General features: G+C 52.7%; 8 protein-coding genes across 8 annotated transcripts; 5 read left to right on the top strand and 3 right to left on the bottom strand.

Moving 5' to 3' along the window:
- Nucleotides 1–559: 559 nt before the first annotated feature.
- Nucleotides 560–4,541, top strand: NCS57_00895400 (MIT domain-containing protein; the record flags this gene model as incomplete). Its single annotated transcript, XM_053058751.1, has 3 exons — nt 560–1,699; nt 1,746–4,302; nt 4,354–4,541. 3 exons carry the CDS (start codon nt 560–562, stop codon nt 4,539–4,541), a joined length of 3,885 nt encoding a protein of 1,294 aa, XP_052912582.1.
- A 680-nt stretch (nt 4,542–5,221) lies between these two features.
- On the top strand, nt 5,222–7,385 carry NCS57_00895300 (Translation factor GUF1, mitochondrial; the record flags this gene model as incomplete). The annotated part of the gene is made up of 4 exons (XM_053058750.1): nt 5,222–6,621; nt 6,683–6,865; nt 6,918–7,105; nt 7,174–7,385. 4 exons carry the CDS (start codon nt 5,222–5,224, stop codon nt 7,383–7,385), a joined length of 1,983 nt encoding a protein of 660 aa, XP_052912581.1.
- A 201-nt stretch (nt 7,386–7,586) lies between these two features.
- Nucleotides 7,587–8,415, bottom strand: NCS57_00895200 (uncharacterized protein; the record flags this gene model as incomplete). The annotated part of the gene is made up of 3 exons (XM_053058749.1): nt 8,349–8,415; nt 8,078–8,299; nt 7,587–8,023 (listed from the first exon to the last, which is right to left on the bottom strand). Exons 1-3 carry the CDS (start codon nt 8,401–8,403, stop codon nt 7,587–7,589), a joined length of 714 nt encoding a protein of 237 aa, XP_052912580.1. The 5' UTR covers nt 8,404–8,415.
- Nucleotides 8,416–9,707: 1,292 nt separating this feature from the next.
- On the top strand, nt 9,708–10,388 carry NCS57_00895100 (uncharacterized protein; the record flags this gene model as incomplete). The annotated part of the gene is made up of 1 exon (XM_053058748.1): nt 9,708–10,388. One exon carries the CDS (start codon nt 9,708–9,710, stop codon nt 10,386–10,388), a length of 681 nt encoding a protein of 226 aa, XP_052912579.1.
- A 492-nt stretch (nt 10,389–10,880) lies between these two features.
- NCS57_00895000 (DUF2235 domain-containing protein) lies at nt 10,881–12,768 on the bottom strand (the record flags this gene model as incomplete). Its single annotated transcript, XM_053058747.1, has 4 exons — nt 10,881–11,200; nt 11,249–12,239; nt 12,285–12,445; nt 12,498–12,768. The coding sequence occupies 4 exons, from the start codon at nt 12,766–12,768 to the stop codon at nt 10,881–10,883; spliced, it is 1,743 nt and encodes a 580-aa protein (XP_052912578.1).
- Nucleotides 12,769–14,484: 1,716 nt separating this feature from the next.
- On the top strand, nt 14,485–18,148 carry NCS57_00894900 (Linoleate 8R-lipoxygenase; the record flags this gene model as incomplete). Its single annotated transcript, XM_053058746.1, has 5 exons — nt 14,485–14,693; nt 14,742–17,364; nt 17,420–17,638; nt 17,691–17,967; nt 18,018–18,148. The coding sequence occupies 5 exons, from the start codon at nt 14,485–14,487 to the stop codon at nt 18,146–18,148; spliced, it is 3,459 nt and encodes a 1,152-aa protein (XP_052912577.1).
- A 4,491-nt stretch (nt 18,149–22,639) lies between these two features.
- Nucleotides 22,640–24,993, bottom strand: NCS57_00894800 (Prolyl endopeptidase; the record flags this gene model as incomplete). Its single annotated transcript, XM_053058745.1, has 3 exons — nt 22,640–24,728; nt 24,793–24,812; nt 24,970–24,993. The coding sequence occupies 3 exons, from the start codon at nt 24,991–24,993 to the stop codon at nt 22,640–22,642; spliced, it is 2,133 nt and encodes a 710-aa protein (XP_052912576.1).
- Nucleotides 24,994–25,267: 274 nt separating this feature from the next.
- On the top strand, nt 25,268–27,209 carry NCS57_00894700 (uncharacterized protein; the record flags this gene model as incomplete). Its single annotated transcript, XM_053058744.1, has 2 exons — nt 25,268–25,357; nt 25,425–27,209. The coding sequence occupies 2 exons, from the start codon at nt 25,268–25,270 to the stop codon at nt 27,207–27,209; spliced, it is 1,875 nt and encodes a 624-aa protein (XP_052912575.1).
- Between the last annotated feature and the right edge of the window lie 70 nt (nt 27,210–27,279).

The raw sequence follows: 27,279 nt of genomic DNA, 5'->3' as shown, positions 1-27,279 counted from the left end.
GAGGGGAGTCACGGCAATGTACCGATACACTTCAACCACCAACCACAGATGCAGGTACGGCTCCTCCCTCCCCTGACATGGATGGGCGATATGGATTGGTCTTTACTGCGTTTCGTTCCGTCTGAGACCAACTTGTTCACGCTGCATCTTCTTCTCCTCGATATCCGGACGTCGACATACGCTGCTGCATTCCAACGACCGACGAGCGACGCGGCCACGATGCGCCGCTGCGATTGACCCATCCATCGAATACTTGCACAACCGAGCGACCAGGACCCTTCTGAACCCCCCTGTACCGACCGCCCAAGTCACTCCGCCGTACTGAAAGCGGGCCTGCCATTAGCCCACGGTCCACGCTCGACCGCCTCAAAAGTCTCCACGACTAACTTACCACCACCACTGGGACGGGGGCTTCCACTAGCAGTCCCCTAGTCGCCAGTCAATCAACCCACCGATTCGAGCTCGTTGGCCGACTGATAGACGGGAAAGGGGGGAAATTGTTCGCTTGGGATTGGATCCAGTCGCATCGCCGGATCCGACTCGGGGCTTTTGAAAGAGGATGCCCGACGGCCAGATCTCGTCTTCTCACTCTCGCCATCACCAGTCCACCGTGTCAACGTCCTCCCGCTCATCTGTTGCCGTGGCTGCAGTTGCTGTCGCAATCTCGCCGTCGTGGCTTCGATCTTCCACCTCCACAAACACTGACTCGCGACACCAGTATCAGCATCGGCAATATCACGACCCCTCGAGGCCCGCGCCCTCGTTCTCGCCCTCCTCGCTAAACGCGCAGCCTCACGTACCCGCGACTGCACGCCTTCCCCGGACCTCGTCGCTTCTCCCGCCGCCTCAAATCACGCCCTCCTCGAGATCCAGCCCTCACGAGCAGTCGAATCATCTGTCACCGATTTCTGCTGGACACGAAGTCCCCCACAACGCTGCCGAGAGCTCGTGGCTTCTCAACCGCTGGTCGACCTCGACTGTGTCTAGTCGTGCCTCGGCTGCACCTCACCGCGCGCCCGCTTCTCGATTCGGTAGTCGCTCCAGTATCGATGCGACGAGCCCCAGTAGCCGTTCTTCACCGTCATCCAAGCCATCGCCCCGGAAATTACAGAAGAATCGACGACCTAGCGCTTCATCCGTCAACGCCGACGTTTCCGTCCCTAAACCTCCAGAACAGAGCACTCAGCTACCGCAAGCGCTCCCGCCAATTGTCACTTTATCGCCTTTAGAGCCTCCTGCGCTCGGCGAACTCCTCGCGGTCAAATCCAAAGGGACTGGCCCTGGTTCACCTGAGCCTGGGCGATCGACCATCGCCCGCGAGAGTCAGTCCCTGATAAGCCCTGGAACGACCGACTCTCCAATCCAGTCTGTGACATCGACACCAGCAAGTGCGCGCTCCATGGCTTCATATAGACCCACCATGCCTTACGACCAGGACCACGAGGCATATGCGCCTCACCGAGGCCATTCTCGGAGCCGCTCCGGGAAGAGCAGCCATGATAAAGGACGTGGACCAAAGCCTCCGTCGCAGAAGGCAATGCTGTCCCGCGCTCTGCAAAAAGCCAACACTGCAGTTCAGCTAGATAATGCGCAGAATTTTGAAGGCGCCCGGGAGGCGTATGCGGAGGCTTGTGATCTTTTGCAGCAAGTGCTGCAGAAGACGACAGCAGATGAAGACAAACGAAAGCTTGAAGCTATTGTAAGTTGATCAGCTGTAGGCTTAAAGCAGTACTAACATGAATTAGCGACGAACTTACACGAGCCGTATTGAAGAATTGGATCAAATGACGCCTTGGCAGCCAGAGGAGGAGTCCAAAGCCCTACCAGCTCGCCCCGAGAGCCTGGCACAGCACTCGGAATCCGAGTCTGTACTTAACCTTGACGAGGATGACGACAACGACGCGACGCTTTTCGAGACAGCAACTATCACGAGAGTTATCAGAGATGACAGCCGCAGTCCTCAACCCCCATATCCAGCTTACTCACCACCCCAACAAGAGGATGGTGGATATAGAAGAAGGAGCATACAGAAGCCGAAGCCGATAGTCACCACCCTTACACCGGAACCTGGACTCCTTCAGTCTTCCTTCTCGCGGTCCCCTATCCGGCTCCGAACGCCTGACCATCTCCTTCTGCAAAGATCTGTAGACCCATACATGCCAGCTCCGTTGTCACCACGCCGCCCGATGTCACCAGTCAAGCCGGAAGCGGACGAAATGGATGAGCCTATTCGATCTGATTTCTCCATGGCCCCAGATGCTCCAGTCAATCCTCCAGTCGGAAACGCGGTACCTCAAACTCATTTCCGGGACGACAGTTTGAACTCGTGGCTTGACCCTATCGATGAGTCTGGTGGTTCAACCTCTTCCTCTGTTCACTCTCGCACATCTTCGCTTGGTTTTAGGAGGAAGCACATCCGGGCTGTTAGTGGTGAAACTGAGGCCGAATTCGACACTGCACTGGACGCAGCTATTGAAGCGGCATATGATGACGGCTATGAGCCGATGAGCCCAATGGATTATGGACGACGAGTTTCAGCTGAAGCGAGCGAGGAAGCAGTAGTTAATGCCTTGCGCAAAGTTGAATTGGCGCGCCAGCGGGTTCGAGAGATGGAGGAAGAAGAGTATGGGATGGCCTTGGAGATGGGACGACGAGCACAGCAACAGCAGCAGCAGCAGCAGCAGCAATCGCTCCCCTCGGATAATCATGGTATGTCCCAGGATTTCTACGACGATAATTCATCAGACGATGAAGAGAGGATACTGGAAGAAATCACCCGCGACTATGGCCTTGGGCCGTATGTTGCAAGTCAGCGGCAGCCATCAGTCCCTCGCGAATCCGATTCAAGCGGCGTCACCTCGCGCACATGGCATAGTTCACAGGGATCGAACCCTCCCACAGCAGCGACCTCATTGTCTACCGTTACGGAACTGCCACCGGCCTTCACAAATATCTCGCAGGCGCCTGCTGCGCCGCCACCAACACAGTCGCTCCCTGAGTTGCCTCAACGGCCTGGCTCATCCGCCCAGAGTGTGCGGAATCGTCGCATGTCTGGACAGAATGCTAAGCAGCTCAAGATCGAGACCTCCAAGCTGGTGCCTCCTCTCCAGAACCACCCCGAGGATCTGGCACAGGCCAAGTCTGCTCCTATGGATGGCCAGGAGTCACACTTTCCCGCTGATACGGGTATGAGGGTGACAAGTGCGCCTCATAGACCTTCATCACCCCCCTTATTCGAGGCCAGTCCTACCGATGTGTCGGCAGCCAAACCCACACCATCACCTTTCGGCCAACTGGGACAAGCTGAGGGAGATGAAGCTGCCCCGGCACAGCATTCTGGATCTCCATCCGCGACACGATTGAGGAAGAACTTTTCTTCGTCGAGTTTGAGAAGCATGAAGAGCCGCAACATGTCGGCCACTAACCTTGAAGAAGGCTCGGATATGTCTCCTGGAACACCAGGAAGCAATCCTTTTGGCAGTCTTCATGCTCCTTCTGTCCCGGCACTCCCCACTCCCCTTACAACCACGTTCCGGGAACGATCAGACACCAATGCTGCTGGACTCTCTCTGTTTGACGATCACTTTTACTCCCCGACGAGCCCTGGCTCACCGAACGAGCTATACCCGGATCCGCCTGTCCCTCTTGAGCCCTGCCCCACGGACTTTATGCTTCGGCCGTTCTGGTTGATGCGATGTCTCTATCAAACCCTGGCTCATCCACGGGGTGGTTATCTCAGTCACAAGCTCTTCGTACCAAGGGATGTGTGGCGAGTAAAGGGAGTCAAGCTCAAGAATATCGAGGAGAAGGTGGCAAACTGCGATTTCCTCACCGCTGCTTTGCTCAAGATTGAGAGGGTCGACACGTGCGATGCTGATGCAGTGCTCGAAGAAATGCAGTCCCTGGAGGGCATTCTAGAGCAGGTTCAGACTGCCTTGAGCCGCAAGCTTGGCAATGAGGTTGGCGTACAGAGCTCGGGAACCCTATTCAAGGATGCGACGAATGGCGATGACAGCGCAGCACCTGGTGTGCCACGATCTTCCAGCGTTTCAGGGAAATCATCATTCTCTTGGCGGCGTCTTCGTTCCAAGAACTCTGCGGTCGGGCTTGGCGGCTCATACACAAGCCGCCTGGTGGCAACAGACACGGGCAAGGATGTGCCAAGCATCGCCAGCCTACCCATGACGCCGAACCCGACGAGTCGCCCGGCTAAGAGGGATCTGACACAAGCACAATTTACGGGCCCGAATGCGATGTACATGAGCTCGCTCGCTCGCCTCTTTGATGCGGCCCAGGCTATTGGTAAGTGTATTGACTTCTTGGAAACACTAGCAGATACTAACAACTACATAGATCAAATCGCAAGACAAGTAGAAGATCCTGGGTTGCGGCACGCCGACAAGACGCAGGTTGGGCTTGAGTTGTGCACGCGACACGCTGCAGAGTTCTTTGGGTTCTACGTGTGCCGGTTTGTCCTGGCAGATCTGGGGTTGCTACTAGACAAGTTCATTAAGCGTGGCAGCGAATGGGTTCTCACATGAGGCGAACAAAGAGATGGATGGGTTATGCAAGGAGTTGGACGAGGTGCATGGAGGCATTACGCATTCGTTTTTGAACCAGGCGGAGTACTTAGAAGTTACTATGTATCCCACATGGTGGGAAAGGCTCGATACCCAAGCGATATACATGTTTCGGTTTGTTGAAGTGCTGATGCTCTGGATCCCTGGTGGTGAGCATTGATGAGTTTTCGGTTCGAGTGAAGCGAGTTTCTGACTATGTCAACCGAGAGTTTATCATACGAGGTGAACAAGAAGCCTTAATCGACGTATTATTCGTTGCATCTTTGTTCTACTAGCTTATATCAAGTGTATTAAGTTTCGTCGTGTTTCAACACAGGCGCTGATACAACCTTGGCGCCTGGGAAAATGATAAAGTGTATTGCCCAGTCAGGAATAGCGTCTTTCATTCCCAGTCCCACCGTTTAACTGAATAAAGCCAAGTGGGATGAATCGACATGGAGGGTACGTACCTCCACCAAGCCGGAAGGATTTCGTGCAGCATCATGGGCGAAAAAAGTCTGGAGAACTTGAGGATCAATTGCATCTCGAGCCTTCAATTGTCGACCAATTCCTGCCGCGTCAACTGCCGCCTCTGCCCGCGGACCGGCCTCGACGAATATATACCGAAACCGCCCCGCCAAATGTGCCCGGGAAAAGTCTAGATGAGCCTGGCTTGGAGCGCTGGCCGCGCCTGGAGTCGGCAATGTCTCTCGCAAGCTAGACGGCCGTGGCCTGCCCAGCTCCTCCTCTCGCGAATACCGTTCCGAGCGTACGCTGCTCCCCCCGCCGCAGCAAAGACTCCGCCGTCTGAGCTCGAGGCTCGCATCGCTGCCATCCCGATCGAGCGGTATCGCAACTTTTGCATCGTTGCGCATATTGACCATGGCAAGAGTACGCTGAGCGATCGGTTGTTGGAGTATACGGGCACGATATCGGCTAGCGATGCGAATAAGCAGATTCTGGATAAGCTTGATGTGGAGAGGGAGCGTGGTATTACTGTCAAGGCGCAGACTTGTACCATGATTCATAACCACGAGGGCGAGGACTACCTTTTACATCTTGTCGATACCCCCGGCCACGTCGATTTCCGTGCCGAAGTTACTCGATCGTATGCCAGTTGCGGTGGTGCCTTGCTGCTTGTCGATGCAACACAGGGTATCCAGGCGCAGACGGTGTCCAACTTCCACCTTGCGTTTGCGCAGGATCTCGCCCTGGTTCCTGTGGTCAACAAGATCGATATGCCGGCTGCAGATATACCGCGTGTACTTGAGCAGATGCAGAACAGCTTTGAGTTGGATCCTAAGGAGGCCATCATGCTCAGCGCAAAGACGGGCAAGGGTGTGCCGAATGTACTGCCTGCTGTCATTGAGCGGATCCCCCATCCTGTGGGCGACGAGAACAAGCCATTGAAGATGCTGCTGGTGGACTCCTGGTACGACAACTTCCGGGGTGTCGTCTTGCTGGTGAGACTCTTTGACGGTACCATCAAGACTGGCGACAACGTTATATCTCTTGGTACTGGCATGAAGTACACAGTCGGCCAAGTAGGCATCCAATATCCTCACGCCACGCCGCAAAAGGTCCTCCGCGCTGGTCAAGTCGGATACGTCTACTTCAACCCTGGAATGAAGAAGATTCAAGACGCCAAGCTCGGCGACACCTTTACCTTTGTCGGCGCCGAAGACGAGGTCGAGCCCTGTCCGGGCTTTGAGGAGCCCAAGCCCATGGTGTTTGTCGCTGCATTCCCTACGGATCAAAGCGACTACAGTCGACTGGCGGACAGTATCAACCAACTCGTTCTCAACGACCGTAGTGTCACGTTGCAGAAGGATTTTTCTGAGGCGTTGGGATCGGGTTGGCGTTTGGGATTTCTGGGAAGCTTGCATTGCTCCGTGTTTCAAGACCGTTTGAGACAGGAACATGGAAAGAGCGTCATCCTCACGGAACCGACTGTGCCGTCCAAGATCATCTGGCCCGATGGGTCTGAGGAGATTGTGCAGAATCCTGCCTTGTTCCCTGATGTGAGCCATCCTCGCATCAGGGGTGCTCAGCTGTTTGAACCGTAAGTCGACTTCACTTTGGCGTCCTGTCTGAGCTTGTTCCTAATATTGATCTGAATGCAGTTTTGTCATAGCTACTATTACGATGCCTGAGGAGTATCTCGGTCGAGTTATTGAGCTGTGCGAGGCCAATCGTGGAGAACAAAAGAGCCTCGAGTTCTTTCACACGACGCAGGTCATTCTACAGTATGAGATTCCAACAGCTCAACTAGTTGATGACCTTTTTGGAAAGCTCAAGAGTGCAACGTATGTTTTCAACCCCCTCCATTGACATATTTGCTAACGCATGATTAAACAGCAAGGGATATGCTACTCTGGACTATGAGGATTCGGGCTGGCGACAGAGCAACTTGGTCAAGCTGCAGCTTCTTGTGAACAGGCAGCCAGTCGATGCTATCTGCCGAGTTGTGCACTCATCACAGGTTGACCGTCTTGGACGCCAGTGGGTGACCAAGTTCAAGGAGCACGTCGACCGTCAACATTTCGGTAAGTCTATTCTCAACTTGAAACGAAATATCTTGGTTGTTTTGAAAGGTTGCTAACGTCACCTGCAGAGGTCGTCATCCAAGCCACAGCCGGAAACAGAATCGTGGCGAGAGAAACAATCAAGCCCTTCCGCAAGGACGTGCTCGCCAAGCTCCATGCCGCTGATGTCTCCCGAAGACGGAAGCTGCTAGAGAAGCAAAAGGAGGGCAGAAAGAGGCTGCGTGCCGTAGGAAATGTCGTCATTGATCAGTCGGCGTTCCAGAGCTTCATGTCTAGATGAGTGTTGGAAAAAGCGTGTACAATATGGTGTATCATATCCTGGGATATAAGAGGAGCATGGTTGGACGATTTTTGAAAAATAGGAGATACCCAGCTTATCACGTCTATTGAGGTGCATGTATCTTGTCTAGGATTCTATTCAAGTCTCCATCTAGAGATTTCCCCGATGAATCAAACGACATGAGGATTGCGGCAAAAATCACTAATTGACTCCATCAACCTCGACATCCTCGTCAGGAAGACCATCTCCAAGAAGAACAGGGTCCGTCCACGACAAACCCAACCCACCAGAAAGAGTAGCCTCGCTCTGCTTGACCTTCAATCTCCCATCCTCACCCCGCTCAGCCTCAAAGTCAAACACTCTGTAGTCGCTGTTGAAGAACCAGAAGCCTACGACGCCGACGCGGAGGAAGCCAGAGTGGGAGACTACAAAGATGATCTTCTCGGGACGGCTGTATAGGTCCTCAAGGGCACGGCGGCCGCGGGCGAGGATGTCACGCTTTGTATGGGCGTAACGCTGAGCTGCGGGGGATGTCTTGTCCGGCCAGAGGGCATCAACAGTAGAAAAGTTGACTCTAGCAAAGTCAGGCGAGACTGAGGATATAGGACTTCCCGTATCACAAGGCTTGTCCGAGTTTTCTGTTGACGAAAATCCTATGAGTCACTGGATTCACGGTGCGGAGAGAGACTCACCCTGCCAATCAGCGCTACCTTCAATCTTGACACCGCGGTCGACGAGCCAGTCGAGGGAGAGCATAGCCGTCTGAAGAGTACGACGCATAGGGCTCACGACGATGGCGACATCTTGGTAGTTGGTGGTGGAGTCGGAAAAGGTAGAGATGAGGTTCTTGCGAAGGGCGGAGCACTGCTCGACGCCTAGGTCAGTGAGCGGGGGATCATGGAGGCTGTAGTCCTGTGGGACATGTTAGATGTGTACATATCTATAGATAAGAGGAAAACTTATTGTGAAGATTGTGGAGGGCCTGCGCGTGGCGGATGAGGACAATGGTTGGCGGCATCTTGGATCGTGGTGATGCGTAGTTGGAGGAGGTGAGAGTGAGCGAGGTCCCACTTTTGGGAGGCGTTGACCGCATGTTGCATCACGAGGAGAATGACAAAGCTAAGAATGGGTGAATAACAAACATTGATGTAGGTGATGTTGGATAGACTATCGCAATGCTTGTTATGCCTGAGTATTAATGGTCGCTGTAGGTTATGAGAAAGCAAGACACAATCGGCAGGTCTGACTCGTAGCTTCTGCTTGACGGGGAGAAGGTGCCATATGTCCAGTACCTAGGGAACTGAGAATTATAATTGTACTGCCTATGAATAATTCTTTCTGGAGGTAGACATCGCTAATGGATATATGTGAATGACATCTGTGAATCTTTCCATGGCACGTTGCCCTTCTCACGCCATCTAGTTGAAATAAAAGCGACGTTCACGGTAACAAAAGCGAAGCTATTTTTAACGCCAAGTCTAACGAATCTAGATTTCGCATGGGAAACAGCCACAGAGAAAGAGGCGTCTGCCAACGGCAGAGTGGCGGGCCTAAGATCGACCCGCCAAGATGGCTCCATCAGATAATGTCCGACGATTCCGAACTACAACGATGGGCAGTGAATCGTTAGAAAGGGATAAGAAATGAACCAAGCCAAGGAGGAGTAGACAGGAGTACGTGGAAATATTGAAAGGTTCCAACGTGAAGTCGGATCCAAATACAGTGGACGCAAACTCATCCACCATAGATAGAGTGCCTCTAAATCTGCTGAAACATTGCCACTGCCATGGATAACAAAAACTAGACAAGAAGAGTAAAATTCGAGAGGAAAGTATCTTAGGATTACGCATTATTTTTAAAAATCTTCTACGTATTTCGTGCAAGTCTCATCTTGTCTTGTTTGTTTAATCCTGGAATAGGCTCGCCCTCGTGCCACTTGAGTCACGAACAACACAAAATTCAGCTATCAAGCGGGAGCGGCTTAATTCCCGATTAAGTAGACGCTATCGAAAATCCTTTATCCAGGGGTCTACCAACACTTCGTGTCTGTGAGATTATCCCATGTGGTTTCCGCATGGCTGTGGGGTTGCAAAACTCCATTTCTCCCATGCTAACCTGTTAGTGATTGGGATACCCGCTTGGCAAAGCAAGACTATTTAGAAACTATTGAAAGAGCTAACCTAATTGAAAGACCAACGGCTTACACGACGGTTGTTTCTTGGCAGGGGGAATGGTGTATAAGACGCAATCATCTCCTGTTGATGTGATGAGTCGTGTTTGCTCAACCATATTCTTTTCTCTGACCGTATTCACTCTTTCAAAATGATGTCGCGAAGCCTCCTCGTCGCCTTTGCTGCCCTGTCCTCACTGGCAGAGGCGCACAACTGCAGACCTACTGCTGCGTCCACTCTCATCACCACCACCGCTGCGCCAACCACCACAACCGCGGAGGCCACCACCAGCACCACCGTCAGCGTCTGTACAGCGACCGAGACGCCCTCCCTCCTCGTCAAGAACGGCGACTTTGAAGGCCCACCCTCCGGCACCGAGCACTGGAGCCTCCTGCACAAGGACAACTCGTGGATCAGCGTCGGCAGCATCTCCAACGACTTCACCTACTCTCTCAGCTTCGGCACGGGCTCATTCACCGACGACTACGTCTACCAGGAAATTGACGCGGGCTGCATTATTCCCGATACAGAGTACGAGCTCTCGGGATGGGTTGGCTTCAACAAGGCTTCCTCGGTGGGCGAGAGCGGCTGCCACGACGCGCGACTGGCCTGCTCCTTTGGCGAGGACGGCGCCTTTGCGGGATTGGGCGATAAGCTTCAGGCGTCTGGCGCTGTCGATTTTAAGCGCATCACGGCGACTTGTCAGTGGACTGAGGAGCAGCTTGCGCAGGGACATGCTCGTGTCTTGTTCAACTTTCGGTGCACGCAGAACTTTGGCTGGATTGACAACGTCAAGTTTGACTTTAAAACATATGACCCCGTGAGACGCTGAGGGGAGGACTTCACTTGGGATAGCGTGCGCCTATTAGCACTCTGCTAGGTGTGTTTGTTGGATACATCTTGGGACTACCTAGTAATACCACCTTTGTCTTTGTCTATGCCAAGTTTGTCCCGTGTTGGTTCACTCGACCTCATCGGTCTTCAATTGACATATACCCTGCATTTAATTGCGACCTCGTACTCTTCAAGAAGTGACACTGGATCTGTAGATGGGAGGGAGCTCTTGTCCTACCACACAAATTGCTGGGCGCATCCGCACTGCAGATGTTGGCGACCAAGACATGGAGAACAACATGGAGACATTAAATTTTACCAGTAGACCTACCTAATTGTACCATCATACCCGAGTTACAAATTGCCAATTGCATTGCCCGAGTCCTGTCGAGTGCCTTACCCAATCACTCCCATAACCCGCTGTTGCTTTACCATACCTACCCAAGAACCTTGACGCCAAGAATCGTCCAACTCGAACTGAGCAAGACCATCACTGGACAATATGCACAATGTCATACGTCTGATGGTCAGGGTCGGTCTCTAAAATCTTGACCCACTCGTCCTTCTTGTTCTTCTCCCGGTGCTCCTGGAACTGGACCTCGTCGCTACCACGCTTGAGGCAGGGGGCAGTGTCCGAGCCGTGGTTGTTGGTCGGCCAGTACTCAGGGTCCTCCCTTAGACGCTTGACAAGCGAGGCGTGGAGGACCGCCTTCTGGGGAATGTCTCGCGCCGCACCCTTGTTGAGGGGGAAGCGGACGTTGACCCAGCCCGCTTGCTCCAGCTCCCAGCGGGTGATGAAGGGAAGGTATTCTACACAGGTCAGTATTTTGAACTCCAAGACATCGTGATAATGCTTACCCATAAACTTCCACATCAAGACCTTGAAGAAGCCAGTGCCATAGCCAAAAGCAAGCGAGTCGTGCATGAACCCCTTGAGGGCCTGCTCCTTGTTCTCCTTGTCGTTGATGTGCGCCTTGAACTTTTCCAGGCTGTCGCACCACTTGACGGCAGCCTCGGGCTCCTTCTCACCCACGAGCTCAACCTCGCGGATCATCCAGGCAAGGGGGATGTCGCTCATCTGCAGACGGTCATCGTTGATGTTCTTGCTAGGCTCCTTGGCCTTGCGAGAGGTCCAGAAGTTCTTGACGCGCTGCCAGAAGGACATGTCTTCCGCCTTGTTGTTATCAAGGGGGTTGTCATCAGTTGAGGGCCAGCCACCACCCACATCACCGTGGCAGCCAGCAAACCAGACCTCCTTGATGTCCTCGTCGTCATGGTTGTGCTTGGACACTCGGATGTCTTGGGCCAAGAGAGCTGGCTTGAACTTGACACGTCGCTCATCGACGGCGACAGCATGACGGACATACCGAGCTGTGCCTGTGACGGGAACTGGGACTGGAGTCTTGCGCTCGAGGACAGCGACAGAGTTGACACAGTCCCAGATGCCGAGGAAGAAGACCTTGATGTTCTGGTCCTCTTCCTGATCATCATCGCCATCATCATCATCGCAGGGCTTGGCCTTTTCCTTGCGACAAAAGGTCTGGCTAAAGGCAGTGATCTCATTCAGGGCGACCTCAGTGGTGTGACTTCTGTGTACCTTGGTGTTGCCGGCGAGTAGGGGATCGGCGTCCGACCCTGTGTCTGTGTCACCGTGGTCCTCCTCACACCTCCCCTGTGCATCGACACGGTCCTGGATGTCACCAGCAAGGTAGCGCTGGTAGAGACGGAACGCAAAGGGGACCATCTCCTCGTTGCCCTTGCACAGAAGGCCAACCTTGTTGACCATGCGCGCCAGGAACTTTGCCGTAAAGGCGCCGCGGCTAAAGCCAAAGATGTAGATCTTGGCGTCCTGCGAGGGTCAGTATACGGTATTGTAAAGTGGAGGGATACTCACAGATTCGTAGTAACGCATCAAGAAGCGGTACCCGGCAATGACATGGGCGTCAAACGTCATACCGAAACCCTGATCGATGGTCTGCGAGATGGAGCTCTTCATCTCCCCCAAGAACGTCTTGTTGACGGATGTCTCTCCGATGTCATAGGTGCCAATACCGGCTAATTGAAGTGTTAGAGCACAGCTTTTGACTGGAGAGGGGATTGAACTCACTCTGGTAGTAATGGTACTGGCTCGGGTGGTTGCGATCCAGCTTGCTGAGGATCTTGACAACATTGGTGTCGGCATTGGAGCCACTGAAAGTGTTTCCCGTGCCATCAAAGCAGAGGATGAGCTTCTTGGGCTCTGAAGCCTCGGCATTCTCCATGTAAGGCATATTGAAGCAGACAGAACACGCGCAAGTGTAGAGGGACAAGAGAGTCGGGGGGGATATCGTCTCGCTCACCGTCGGGGGGCTAGTTAAGGGATTTCGGCGCATCGACATCCTTTATCAAACCTATGCACCTGTCGTGGAATACCATGACAGGTCGTCTGGCATTCTGACGGTATGGACAGCGTCCAATCAGGGCAGCGAATTGATGTCTTGGTGGTGAGAGAGGCGTACAAGGGGTGACACTCAGCCAGCCACGGGGCGTCTCCCTACCGCTCCAAGCGGGCAGAAAGAGACACGGCACATCAAAGCGCGGGGATGATCTTTTGCCGTTTTCCCCTGCTCTGGCTGTTTCTCGCTTGGGTACTCAGCAGCTCGTTTTTGAGGCCAATTGGATGACATTACAGGTCACAAAGCTCAGCAAGCCACAAAGCCTTGAAAGCGGGGAAAATCCCGTCGTTTACGGGCGAGCTGAACTGAAGTAGATGTATGCGGGTGGAGAGGAGATGAGGAAAGACAAGGAACTGGGGTGACACGGGCTGCAACCTACCTTGAAGGTTGCGAATAACCTCAGCGAGGTACAGTACATCGCATAGCATCCGCAAACCCACTGCGGGCGCTTGGCCAGATTCTGACGGCGGGGAAAGACCCAAGATGGATGGATGCGAATGCAAGATGCCGTCTTTAGCGGCAACAAGCAACAGGGATCGACGGCGGCTAAAAATCCCTATCGTCAGTCTTGATCGGGGTCGAATGTCTTGCATGTGTCAACAGCTGAAGGATTGCCAAGGTTTGTTGCGTTTGTTTTCCTGTTTATTTACGGCGATGCATTCCAGCTGATTATCAGATGATTGTAGACTTCAATTCTTGCTTGTGAAGATGGAAAATGGTCAAGAAACTGGATGGTGACTGTTTGAGCGGTCAATTGCTGCTTGGTTCAGTGCTGGGTGGGAAAGAGGGAAACACGTGATGCCGGTCTCAAACATGGCGGCGATGTAGGTCTTGGAACCCCCTCTCTCTCAACGTCTCTCCTCTTCCCTCTTCCTCCTCTTAGATTCTAGGTGGCACGACCGGTCTCTTTGACATGGTACAATCGGTTAGGCCGATTTAGATGGATCCTCGTCGGCATATGCATCTTTCCTGCATGATCCAATCATTGCTCCTGCAATGTCACCTTGTCTGACCTGTTTGGTCCATCTGCCTCTGTATCACCAGCCTCAACTCCAACCGGTCAGCACTGTTTGAGACAAGGCGGCCCCCTCGGCAGATGCTTGTCTCCCACTAATTCGCCGCCGGTATGTGATGACCATCCGGCTCCCCCGCCTCCGTCTTCCCGGAACGGGCCGTCTGCGTCCACGGTGGCGGTCTCCATCAAGATGACTTCAAGTCTTGGAAGACCGCCCGGTTCCCCTCGAGTTACGACATGTCAACAAGGCGGCGCATGTGAAACATGGCCTCTCAGCTCTTCTGTTGTTGCCCAGCCCGTGCCCAACGAATCATGGCCCCGGCGAATCAAATCAACCTCGACGCGACGCCATTCAGCTCTGAATTGTTGAATCGTGGATGGTCCCGGCGATGCTTCAACGCGCTCCGCATGAGCCCTCGTATCACCAGCAGCCACTTGCCTCCGTCATGCGAGCTTGGGAATGCGAGTCCCCTCTGATCTGAGGACCCCGCGGAGAGAAGAGGGGTCACAGTTGGCGTCGTTTGTGGTATAAATGGGCGAGTTGAAGAAGCTTAAGTCTGCCAGAATCAGGACTTTGTTCCCATCTTCTCATACACCATACACTCCTTTCCCTACCCTTAAAAATCAAGTCCTGAGACTCCATCATGTCGTTCAACGAAAAGTTTCAGGCTGGAGAGTCGTACGGTGACGCCAAGACGGGCTCAACCGGCCTCTTGGATGATCCTGTCAAGCTCGCCACAGATATCATCAAGGAATATGCTGGTGTCCGAACCCAGGCCTCCATCCCACAGCTCGCCGAGCTCATCAAGGAGCTAACGATCGAGAAGGGAAAGCCCCTGGATGACAAGAAGGGGTAAGATTTGATACTATCACCAGCATGAGCACTGCTAACACCTCCAAGAACTACAGAGCTCCTCATCGGAATCCTTACCTCCCTTCCCCGTACCTCCAAGGCGAGGACCCAGCTCACCAACAAGCTCATCGACACCCTCTGGGGCAACCTCCAGCACCCACCCCTGAGCTACGTTGGCGGTGACGTTAAGTACGAGGTGGTCAACTCGAACGAGCCCGCACACAAGCACAACTGTGAGCTCTACGACACCATCGAGTTCAAGGCCCCAGACAGCGATGTCATCCTGCGGGAGCAGGTCCCTCAGGCTCCTGATGGCCTTCACCAGTACCGTATGCCTGACGGTAGCTTCAACAACATCCTTGAGCCCAACCTGGGTCGTGCTGGCACACCCTACGCCAAGTCAGTCAGATCTGAGAAGCGCCTTCATGGTGTCAAGCCTGATCCTGGTCTGCTCTTCGACCTTCTTCTTGCTCGTGATGACAAGAACTTTACCGAGAACCCGGCTGGCATCTCCTCCATGCTCTTCTACCATGCCGCCATCATCATCCACGATATCTTCCGCACTAGCCGGACAGACCCTAACAAGTCTGACACCTCATCGTATCTCGACTTGGCCCCTCTGTACGGTTCGTCCCTCAAGGACCAGCTTGAGATCCGTACCATGAAGGAGGGTAAGCTGAAGCCTGATACCTTCCACGAGAAGCGTCTCCTTGGACAGCCTGCTGGTGTCAATGTCATGCTGGTCCTCTACAGTCGTTTCCACAACTATGTTGCCGATATCTTGCTCAAGATTAACGAGAACGGCCGCTTCACCCTACAATGCCCCGCCAATGCCTCGGCAGAGGACAAGGCTAAGGCTGTTGCCAAGCAGGACCACGACCTCTTCAACGTGGCCCGTCTCATTACTGGCGGACTGTACATCAACATCTGCCTCCACGACTACCTGCGAGCCATCACCAACACTCACCACTCCAGTAGTGACTGGACCCTGGACCCCCGAGTTGCCATTGACAAGCAATTCGATGGTGAGGGTGTTCCCCGTGGCGTTGGCAACCAGGTCAGCGTCGAGTTCAACCTCCTTTACCGATTCCACTCGTGCATCTCCAAGAGGGATGAGCACTGGATCAACAACTTCTTCCTTAAGCTCTTCCCCGGTCGCAAGGCCGAAGACCTCCAGGATGTCAGCTGGGACGAGCTTGGACAGGCTCTCTTCAACTTTGAGCGCAGCATCCCCAAGGACCCCAGCGTCCGCACCTTTGATGGCCTTGAGCGTCAGGAGAACGGGACCTTCAAGGATGAGGACCTTGTTCGCATCCTCAAGGACGCTATGGAAGACCCTGCTGGTACCTTTGGTGCCCGCATGGTCCCCAAGGCACTCAAGGTGGTGGAGGTCCTGGGTATCATCCAGGGCCGCAAGTGGCAGGTTGCCTCTCTTAACGAGTTCCGAGAGTTCTTTGGACTTAAGCGGTACGATCAGTTCAGCGAGATCAACTCGAACCCTGAGATTGCCAACATCCTCGAGAAGCTGTACACAGACCCTGACATGGTTGAGCTCTACCCTGGCCTGATGATTGAGGACATCAAGCCTGCTCGCAACCCAGGCAGCGGTATCATGCCTACCTACTCTGTTGGTCGAGCTGTGCTGTCTGATGCTGTCACACTTGTCCGCTCAGACAGATTCAACACCATCGACTACACAGTCTCCAATCTGACGGCCTGGGGTTACAATGAAGTCCAGCAGGACTACAAGACTCTTGGTGGTTCGATGTTGTACAAGCTCATCCAGCGTGGTGTCCCCAACTGGTTCCCCTTCAACTCGGTTGCCGTCATGCAGCCTATGTACACCAAGAAGGCCAACATTGCCATCGCAAAGGAGATTGGCACCTACGACCAGTTCACTGAGGCTGACCCCAAGCCCCCTGCCAAGCCCATTGTCGTCACGACCAACGAGGCCATTAAGAAGACTCTCAGCAACCCCAAGCAGTTTGTCGTGCCGTGGCTCCAGCCCCTCAACACTCTGTTCCCTGGCAAGAAGGACTACGGCTGGTTCATGCTTGCGGGTGATGAGGCCAAGAACTTCAAGCACCGTGCCGACTTCCAAAAGGCTATGGGCAAGATTCCCAACCTTCACGCTGCTGTGCACAACATGATTGAGCGCGTGGGTGCCAAGCTCATTGAGAAGGAGACCTTCAAGCTCAAGGCTGGCCTCGAGCAAATTGACATCATCCGCGATGTCGCCATCCCTCTCAACACACAGCTTCTGGCTGACTTTTTCTACTTTGACTTGCGGACTGATGAGAACCCTGACGGAACTCTTGGCGTTGCCGAGCTGTACCGACATCTGCTCAACATCCGCATCTGGGGCGTCAACAACAACGACCCCGGCCAGGCATGGAACCGTCGCCGCTGGGCCCAGGAGGGTGTCACTGCCGTCTACAACTCGACCAAGAAGCTCGTCGATGAGGCTGTCCTCGGCCGCGGCATGGGCCTGGGCATTGCTTCAGCCATCTCGAGCAAGGTTGGTCGCAAGTCGTACCTCAAGAAGGACTCTCTGCGCTCCTGCGGCCTGAAGCTCGTTGAGGAGCTGTTGGCTCAGGGCAACAACGCCGACCAGGTCACAGACAACCTGTGGCTCACTGCCTTTGGTGGTATTGGTGTGCCAGTTACTTCAGTAAGCACCCCTAAAATTCTTCGCCATGATCAGGTACTAACCACGCTGCTTTTAGTTCTACGAGGTGCTTGCATTCTTCCTGCGCCCCGAGAATGCCGCCATCTGGGCTGAGGTGCAGGCCATTGCCCAGAAGGGTGATGATGCCACCCTCCATGCCTACGTCGCCGAGGCTCAGCGTCTGACGAGCTCTCAGCGTAACGTGCGCATTGCCACGGCGCCAGCGGAACTCGAGGGCAAGCCTGTTCAGCCCGGCACTCCTGTTGTGATGATGCTTGTAAGTCCATAATTCCCCACCAGAAGCAAGAAAATCACTGACTGTATTATAGGGCATGGCTGGCCGCAACGGCAAGGAGGTTCCCGACGCCGACAAGTTCGACGCCCGTCGCAAGACGGATGCCGTGACAGCCTTTAGCTATGGGCAGCACGAGTGCCTGGCCAAGGATGTGGCCCTTGCTTTTGTCACCGGCCTCATTAAGCTGGTGGCTGACCTTAAGCAACTCCGACCTGCACCAGGCCAGATGGGCGAGGTCAAGACAATCCAAGTCGGCACCGAGAAGGCCTACCTCAACGACAGCTGGTCGTACCTTGGCTTTGATGCCAGCAGTAAGTTACACAGTACACCTGTATTGAATAGCAAGCTAATCGTCGAACAGCCTGGAAGGTTCACTTCGACGGCCATGGAAAGGGTACCTTTGAGGGTGACAGAGCCCCTACAGCGACGACACCGCTGCAGCAGTATTACTACATGCTCCAGAAGCGCAAGGAGGAGATCCTTGGCTTCTAAGCTAGTTTCTTGCGTGAAAATGGAATTGGTCCCGAGATATAGGTTTCCAATTGTCTGTAAATCTTGGCCACTATACCGATGAATAAACCATACTTTGCCGAGACACACTGGGAAGACGTGATGCCATTGTCATAAACCAAAAAGAATGGTTTTTAGGTGGGCGTGTTGGCACCTGGTCAGAGGTGGATTTAGGTCTGCGGAGAGAAGAGAGAGTTTATAGGAGCGGGATTAAAGAGTTATACCACTTGACCAGGTGCCCGCTGAGCACTCATGTGCTTTTAGGGTGGGAGATGAAAGCGTAACCTTGCTTATAAGGCTTTTGACTGAACATGGCAGCCTGGCAAAAGAGTGGTTTTTAGGTTTGCGGAAAGAAGAAGAGAGTTTATAGGAACGGAATTAAGGAAGAGTTAACCACTCGACTAGGTGAGCACGCGGGTGTGCTTTTAGGATGGGAGAGGAAGTGTTGAAGCTTATTATGAGACCCCCCAAGGCAGTCGATGGTGTTTGTTTGGAACTCTATCCACATCTAGATTCTTGAGGATTGTTTGCAGCCATCAATCTCAACCAATCACAAGCCTCGGTTCCGTGGTCTAGTTGGTTATGGCATCTCGTTAACACCGAGAAGGTCCCCGGTTCGATCCCGGGCGGAACCACTCTTTTTGCCCTTGGACATTCCATTTCAAGGTGGTTCTGGTGTTCCAGGCTTCAATTCTTTTTTGAAGGTTAATCGAGAAATGGGAGTCCGATCTGTCCCTTTCCCGATAGAGTGTCTCGTGTGACGGTTGTCCGGGTCCCGACTGTCGGCTCTTGGGGCTTCTTGGTCATATACCTGACCTCCTGAGATACGCGAGATGAAAACCCCAAAGTCCAAGAGGAAGAAGAACGAGAGGGCCAAGGAGACTTCCAAGGCTATCGACACCACCGGCCTCGCCAGCTCACCTGCGCCGTCTTCTGCCTCAGACTCGTCACCTTCGGGTTCCGTAGGGACATTTTCCAGCCTGGCATTTCGAGGTATGACCTTGCTGGCTGGGTCTGGTTTCTCAAGGAACTGTATGTCGTTATTCAAGATGAACCTCTTGATTTGGCCTAGGGCGCCCTTCACGGTGGCTCCCTCCTGCATCATGGTGTTTCGGCCACACTTGTGCTGAGTTGGCTCAGCCTTGATATCAATGTGGAGCCTCTTTTGCTTTGGAGGCTTTGTGTTAATGTTTTAGATTCCAGGATTTCATTTTAGATGGTTAACTTTGTTCCAAGCTTGCTGAGTAAAATTCCATGAGTGTGGTCAGCACACTGGGTATCCTTTCTGCGCTACTCTTTGAGCCTTTCCTCGTCAAACAATCCTTTTCGTCAACATGGGTAGGTTGTCCATCTATACACACGCCGTTAGTCGTTTCCCCTGGTCACCTGTAGACATAGAACCTTACCTTAGCCAAGTAGCCTATATTTACAACTATACGGGCAGCAACTGGAGGAGCCAGAATTGATTCCATGGTCTTAGACCAGGACCCCAACTCCCGCGACGATCCACAGATGGCAAAGCCCTTCGAGTCTGCTCAAGCACAATGCCTCCACATGCAACAAACAGCCCACCGCTCGGTCCCAACTAGGCGCAAAGATGCCCTGACGCCAGAATCCTTCAAGCGGGGCGAGCTATACAGATTTGCAGATGAAACTGATAACTCCTGACACGGCACTGAGATGATTCGCTAGTCCATCTTGATCTTACGGACTCTCACACTCTTCTTGGCATACGTCCTGCGCGACCTTTTTGTCTTGAGTCCCTGGATGAGGACGACAATCACTAATGCGAGGGAGGGGACGGCAATGAAAAAGATGAGGATGCCGCAGATTATCTGTATGATGGAAGCCTTGCAGACTTTGCGTATGGGGCGGTCCCCCTTTATCATGTCGGATGCTTCAACGTCCTGGGTTGATAGTGAGAGGATGCGGGATACAGAAGTCGACTGGGCCATGTTGAGAGTGGAAGCTATTTGCCTCAAAATCTAGGAGCCAGAAACAAAAGGAATAAACAAGAGAATAGCAAGTTTATACTTTAGTTATGTTACCGTTGTTTTGATGCTTCGTAAACTCCCTTTGTTCTTTGTTTGATATCGAGAACATGAAATAACAGCTAAACAATTTAACAATGCAATGGAGGTGAACAATAAAAAGCCATTGCTTTTTATTTTTTATTTTTTTTTTTTAATTCGACCTTGGTAGCCTTAGCCTGACTGAGATTTATTGATACTGCGTTTACTATGATTTGTAACCAGCGTTTGCTTAGAAGGCGCTCTATTTTGTCATGGTGGTGGTGGGATGCACAACACGAATAAGGGAAGGTAAGGGATTACTTCTACAGTTGTTTTGAGATGGGATAATAAAATTTTAAATATCATAGAAATAGAGCAATCTTTATGTACCATGTCATGATGTACCTATGGACCTGAAATCTACCAGGCTTCTATCCAAGCACCCGTCTACTCTCGAGATCTACGCCTACAGCACCAGATGATGAAACCCAAAATCACGACCAACAGGAAGCCAAAGAATACGAAAAAGAAAATCCTGTCTGGGGTGAACCAGTTTTTAGTCCTTTCCCCAGTCCCGTCCCTGGCCAAAATAGCGGTCATGGCAGCAGCTTCTTGGAGGGAGGGCCAGTCGCCGGAGTTGTAGCCGTGAGGAGCCATGGTGTTACACTTTTTGTTGGTGTGAGAGTTAGGGCTGGTATGAATCTTTGGATATGTCTGAGAGGGTTGATCCAAGTCTGGGCTGTTATGTTCGAGCAGTGGACATGGGGAGTGAGCTGGATACTTATAGAGACGTTGCAAGACCTGTTCTGTATTCTTCTCTTGGTCGTTTTAACATATCCTTTGTGGGAGTGTTTGATGTTTGGTTTGGATGTTGAACATTGCATGCATGCTTTGAGATGGCCTTGTGAAGAAGGAGGACAAGACTGTTTGGCACTAAAACGATGCCGATATTAGGAACTTGCTCATGATGGCTATAATACTGTATCTGAGTGAGTCTAGATTCTTCCGCCGAGACCACGATACCTTCACAAGGCTTGAAATCACTATGTCTAAGGCTAGCAGTCGCCAACCTTTAGGTAATACAAAGCAAAAGTAGCGATTGGTGTTGCGGTCATTAATGCAGCTAAGTCATTCATCCTCCATTTAATATTAGGCGTGAAACATTCTTAATCTTAAAGCACGACAGAATCACGGTGATCAAGGTCTTAGGACACGGGTTAATAGCTGTAGATGTTAAATTCTTGACTCTCTACTGCTTGCATGGTAGCCATCTACAATCTTGCATATATCAGATCATATACGCGTCAGACGTCTTGACCCCTCTACCTCCTCCACCACCCGCTCAGCCTCTGTGCTGGGGGCCAGGGGGTAGGGACAGGGCTGGCGAAGGTGGGGGGAGCCATGTTGTTGCTGGCGTTGTTGTCGGTCGAGAAACGGAAGCTGGAATACGGTTCGGAGGCTAGGGGATCTGGTGCAGATGTGAGTAGCTGATCAAGCTTGAGAGTTAGAATACAAAATCTGCTGATTGTGCTGGTGTTGTGCTGGGAAGTGAACAAGAAGGAGAGACGGGGATATTTGTAGGAAATCTGTTGAACGGACCTATTCTTTGCTCTTTGTGGGCTGTTTCGACGTGTTCTCCTGGTGTTCAATTTGTGCCTTTGTTTGTTCACACTGCGCCCTGTAACCGTGGAATAGAACAGGAACCATCAAAATAAGCAAAAAAGGGTACTAAGTAACTCAACAATCAGAGAGAAACGCTGGAGAGGGAATCGGAGAAAGATGCTGGGGGAGGACAGGTTGAGAGGTGTCCTGTAGCGGTGGACAACAGGGCTAGTCATGGTTTCCTTTGTCTAGGTCATAGTCTCTAGCAGCGAAAGAAAGCGGAAGTCTTTGCCAGCAGACAATGAGATATGACAAGGCGTTTTTAAGCCTGTAGGCAAACTGCTGGGAAATTAATGCCATACGCAAAAGCAACAATGCCCTGGTTGGGCTGAATGTGAATGTGAGCAAAGCCCCTTCTTTCAGCATGAATAACGCAATGTTGAGCCCGACAACGAGAAGAGTCCCTCAAAAGAGTTGAGACCCTATAATTAAACGCTTAGGATACTGCTGGAGCACTCAAGACTGGCCTGCTTAGCTTTGGAGGTGATCAACTTGACAACGCCACGAAGCGATTGCTTCTATAGATGTCATTAGAGGTGAAATATAGCTATCACTTCATCTCCGTACTGGACCCAACCCTGTTCATCTTACGTAAATAAAAAATTTCTTCCTCATCAAGTTTGCGGAGATGGATATATGGAAAAGCGCACCCATTACTTGGGGGCACATATGAAGTGCACTATACGGCAACACGTTCAAGTCTGCAGTCTCAACATAATCACATCAACGCTTGATCGATCCAAGAGACAAGGCAAGAATTTATAGATGTAAGCGATACGGACGTTCTGGTCCACCTCTTCTAGGCACCCGAACCTGTGGGCTGGAGAAACTCTATCAAAAAGGCGACCCGTCTAGCCATCAACGTCGCATTCTTAAAAGGATCACTGACACCGTGTCCGCCCGTACGATCCTCGTACAAAAACACGTCTGATGCTCCTGCGTCCTTCAACCTCGCAACAAGCTTTCGCGCATGGCCGGCACCGACTCGATCATCCTTTGTCGAGACGGTGACGAGAAAGGGGGGATACTGAATCCCCTCGCGGATGTTGTGGAATGGTGAGTACGCCCTGAGAACCTTGGCCATTTCAGGATTTTGAGGGTCTCCGTACTCGTATATCCATGCAGCTCCCATCCCCATCAGAGGGTATCTCAACATGTCCGTTAGAGGCACGTCGCTGACGATGGCGCCAAAGAGGTCCGGCCGCTGGGTGCCCATGACGGCAGCAAGCAAGCCGCCGTTGGATCCGCCGACAACGCCAATGCGCTTTGGGGTAGTAATCCCATCCTTGACAAGTGTTTCAGCAACGGCAATGAAGTCGTCGTACGAATTTTGGCGCTTCTCTTGTCGTGCGGCTTGATGCCACGCCTCGCCTCGTTCGCCGCCGCCCCGGATGAATGGAATCACCAACGACCCGCCACTCTCCAGCCAGGGGACCAGTGAGATGCCGCCCAGAATCATGTCCAAGTATGACAACGGGACGGAAAGCCCAAAGGCGCCGTACCCAATCATCATGATCGGCTGCTCGCCGTGTGGGTGTTTCGGCTCCTTGGGCGAGAGGACAAGATAGTCGATCGAAGTGTCGTCCTTGCTTGTAGTGCTCTTCTGACTAAGTTGAAAGGCGTCGGCATTGAAAACCGATGGCTGGGTGTACAGAGACTCTTTGGCCTCGCCTCGTTCTAGCCAAGTAGTCGACGGGGAGAGCAAGCCAGACTCAGTCACGACTGTCTCGTTGCTGTAAGGGTCACCGCTGGTTGCAGCCGCATGAGACCCGATACTCGTCTCTATGCTTCGGATGATTCTCCATTCATGGGCGTCATTCTCCAGGGTCAAGCGGCGCTCTGATTGTCTCTTGTTCATTGTCAAGTAAACCCTGGTCTTGCTTGCCTGGATTCCATCAACAAAGAGATGAGCGTTGACCTCGTCCGGCTCCGGAACGTAAACAATCGAGGTCCTTTCGTTGGCTGGTGTGTCTGGCACCGTGTTGTACGCGATGACGGAACCAACTGGGACCTCTCGACCACAGACGGTCGCCTTCTCACCCAGCACGGCCACCACATGCTTGGATGTGGTTTTGGGTGGCAGCGACATTGACTGTTTCTTTGGCAGATCAAGCTCTTCCACAGTCCCATCAAGGGAAACAATGCTGTAGACGAGGGTGGAGTAGTCCACGGCGCAAGTGATGAGGGCACGACCACTGTTGGTTTGGCCTACCGAGGAGATGAGAGAGAGTGCACTGGTTGGGGATATTTCTTTGACAGCCTTGGCCTCCTTCAAGTCGGTACCGCGCTTCCAGATGTACGAAGTGGTTCCCCAACCTGCTGCCGTAGTCGGACTGCCGTTGAGGTTGTGGTTGATCAAGACGTGATCGATGTCTAGCCACGTAACAGCGATGCGACCTAGCCCCGTACGAAACCCATCTCGAACGAATTTGCCTTGTTTGGTATCAAGCTCACGCAACTCGACCAAGTCAGAGCCTCCATCGGACAAGAGGACAAGGAGACGTGAGGCATCAGGTCCAAAGGCACGACTCTGAAAGTCAAAGTCGAAAAACTCGAGCTCTCTGCTCTCCTCCCGGCCCAGTTTATCGATGTCGAGGATGAGTCGCCAGTCGCCTAGCGAGCCGTCAGGGTGTCTCTCAGAGACTTCGAGGATGCCATGTTTGTTGGTGGAGTCCTTCCTCAGTCGAAAGAGGTTACCGGTGATCCAGTAGCTCGGGCGATTCACGTCAGTTGAAGACAGGGCCACCAGCTTCTCCTGGATACTCTTAGTGTGCGGCAACGAGTCCAGCTTGCGCGTGGCGAGCTCATTCTGGTTGTCGACCCATTCGAGGCCCTCGGGAGACTCTTGTGTCTCAAGCCACTCGTAATCACTGTCGGGTTTGATGGGCCTATCGGATGATTGCTGTTAGTTGCTGTGGCCCGTCTCTCAGCCTACGGATGAAGGAAGCTTACATGTTTGTAACAAGCACAGGCTGGAAGTGGATAGAGATTTCTTTGCTTGACGCCTCGAAGTGCAATCACTGGGGTGTTTGTGAAAGGGAAGAACGGTCAGAGAAAGGGCCTGTTGGAGGCTTTTATGCAACAAGGAGGATTCCAGATGATGGATATTCCCCTCCTCTGGGAACTCACCTCACATGGTTTATCCCTGTCCATGGCGTTCTCAAGCAACCAAGGATGAGCTCGCGCTTGTGCTGACCCGATTAGGTAGTGGAGGAGTGGAGTGAAGGAGCGAAGAAGCTGGGGTCCCGATGGATTGACTGAGGTTCCGGGTGGGGCCGGAGCCGGGTTAAGATGAGCCTCCGGTCCCGGACTTCAATGGATGCACCCGATCTTACATCTCGTCAGCCTATCTTTCTACCTGTGGCCGACCTGGCGACTCACTCAAGAAAGTCAACTATGACATTGGACAATTTACCCTGAGTCAGCCATGTACGGTCCCGCTCCCCCGCGTCCCAAGAAGACCAACTTCCGACGAAACCGTGCTGGGTGTGAACCATGTCGTAGCATCAAGAAGAAGGTAGGGACACACGGTTTCTTGGTTTTGTCTGGTTGGTTCACCTTGCTTATTTGTGCCGTAAAACTAGTGTGATGAAGGCAAACCGACATGCCAACGCTGCGAAACAAAGGGGACTGTTTGTTCATACGGCAGTGCTCCGTTTCAGTTCCGCGATGCCAACTTTTGGGCGGCCCAAAAGGTCAAGCAAGTCAGGGGTGATAGGGCCCATATTGCCTCTCCGCAGTTAATTCAGAATTCATTTCCTCTCAACGAGAGCCCTGGCGCAACTGGGCGTGAGGTTGCAGACCCTCTACTAGAGTCTCAGCTTCAAGCTCGCCAATCAGCACCAAATCAAGAACCAACCCAGATGTCATATGTCAAGAAGACTCAGTGGACGGTGGACAAGACAGATAAACAGACATTCGGGTATCGTGCACTTCAACCAGGTCCACGCCTGTTCGGCGGGTCCAAGGAGGAACTATACATGACGCATTTTGCCGTCCATGTTTGCGATATCCTGCCTCCAAGCCTCGAGGCTGTGAGTACTGCCGCCAAAGGTAAATCTGTCCTTCAAAATGCTGCTATGGCTATCGGCGCGGCCAACTTGGCCAACCTACAGGGGAGCTACACGCGTCACCAAAGCACCGGGCCGCAGCTATGGATCCCCGACCCTCGCCACAGGCTCGATGCTCTGAACTATGCTGGAAAAGCACTGTCGCTGGCAAGAAGAGGACAGCTTAAAGGAGTTGACGTGCTAGTGTCGGCCCATCTCCTGCTGTCGTTTGTCGAACTGGAATTAGGAACTTTTGACGGGTTGCATCGATACCTCAGCAGCTTAGACGATCTGATCTACCAGACGAGAGATAAGCTCCTAGACTGTGAAAAAGGCCAAGACTTGTTAGTCGCCGCAGTCCATGCTCGCACTACACAGAGGTACATAGTCGGACCTTGGAGCACCTCGACTGCCCCTTCAGAAAGAGAAAACTTTTGGCTTGGACTAGAGCGCCAAGTATTGTCTGACTCGGCCTCGTTCCAAAAGGCCGGCTCCGACGCATACTTGCTCATACAGCGCATACGTCTAATCATCACAATGCAACATAACAGGACAAGCCCAAGTCCCGTGATGGAGGCCTTGATCAAGCAACTCTTGCCGCTCATAGCGCCCAACCTCGTGTCACACCATGGCGAGCAACCATCAGAGCTGAGCCTCACACAAGCACACGAACAGTCACTCGCAGAGATGAGACACCTGGCGAGGATGATTTCAGTTTTAAAGCCTCCTTCGGACTCCCTTTCGCAACCGGACCACCTTGCAGAGCCCGAGGCTATCCGTTTGGAGAGTCACGAACACGCAATGCATGCTGCAGACTACGCCTTCTTCCAGATTCTATGTGACGAAACCATAGTACAGAGCCTTTCTCAGCCGCCCAAGTCTTGTACCCTGGCGACTGATGGCCAGGCCGCACATTGGCTCCAAGTACTGATGAGCATCGCTCGAGGGCTGGATATCGCCAAGTGTGCTCACCGAAACATGTATAGGAGAGGAATTTGCTCCATGCTCTTCCTAGCAGGACTTTTATGTAGAGACACAGGTGTCTTTGACCTTCTGGAAGAGGTCCTTGACAAGATATTGGCCCGGGGAAGCGGCTGGGAAGACGTTACTTTCCCAACCCTTCTGGCAAGACCCACGATCCAGGTAGTCCGGGATCAGCTGAGGCTGAGGCGGGTAATTATCTTGGCATCGACAATGACCGAGGACTTTGACAAGTCTTGCACTATCGTCTCCAATCGATTATCGCAGGTCCTGTTGGTACACGGGGTCGAAGCCAACGGGGAGTTGTTTGACGACACGGTACCGTTGGGTGGTGGGTAGTTTTTGAATTACCCAATGGTATGGAGACATGCAATCTGCCGACCTTCGGTGTATATCCTAGAAGGTCATA

The sequence above is a fragment of the Fusarium keratoplasticum genome, chromosome 6, assembly GCF_025433545.1.
Source record: "Fusarium keratoplasticum isolate Fu6.1 chromosome 6, whole genome shotgun sequence".
NCBI classification, from domain to species: domain Eukaryota; kingdom Fungi; phylum Ascomycota; class Sordariomycetes; order Hypocreales; family Nectriaceae; genus Fusarium; species Fusarium keratoplasticum.
Note: the sequence above shows the minus strand (reverse complement) of the source record. Positions and strands in the feature narration are given on the sequence as shown.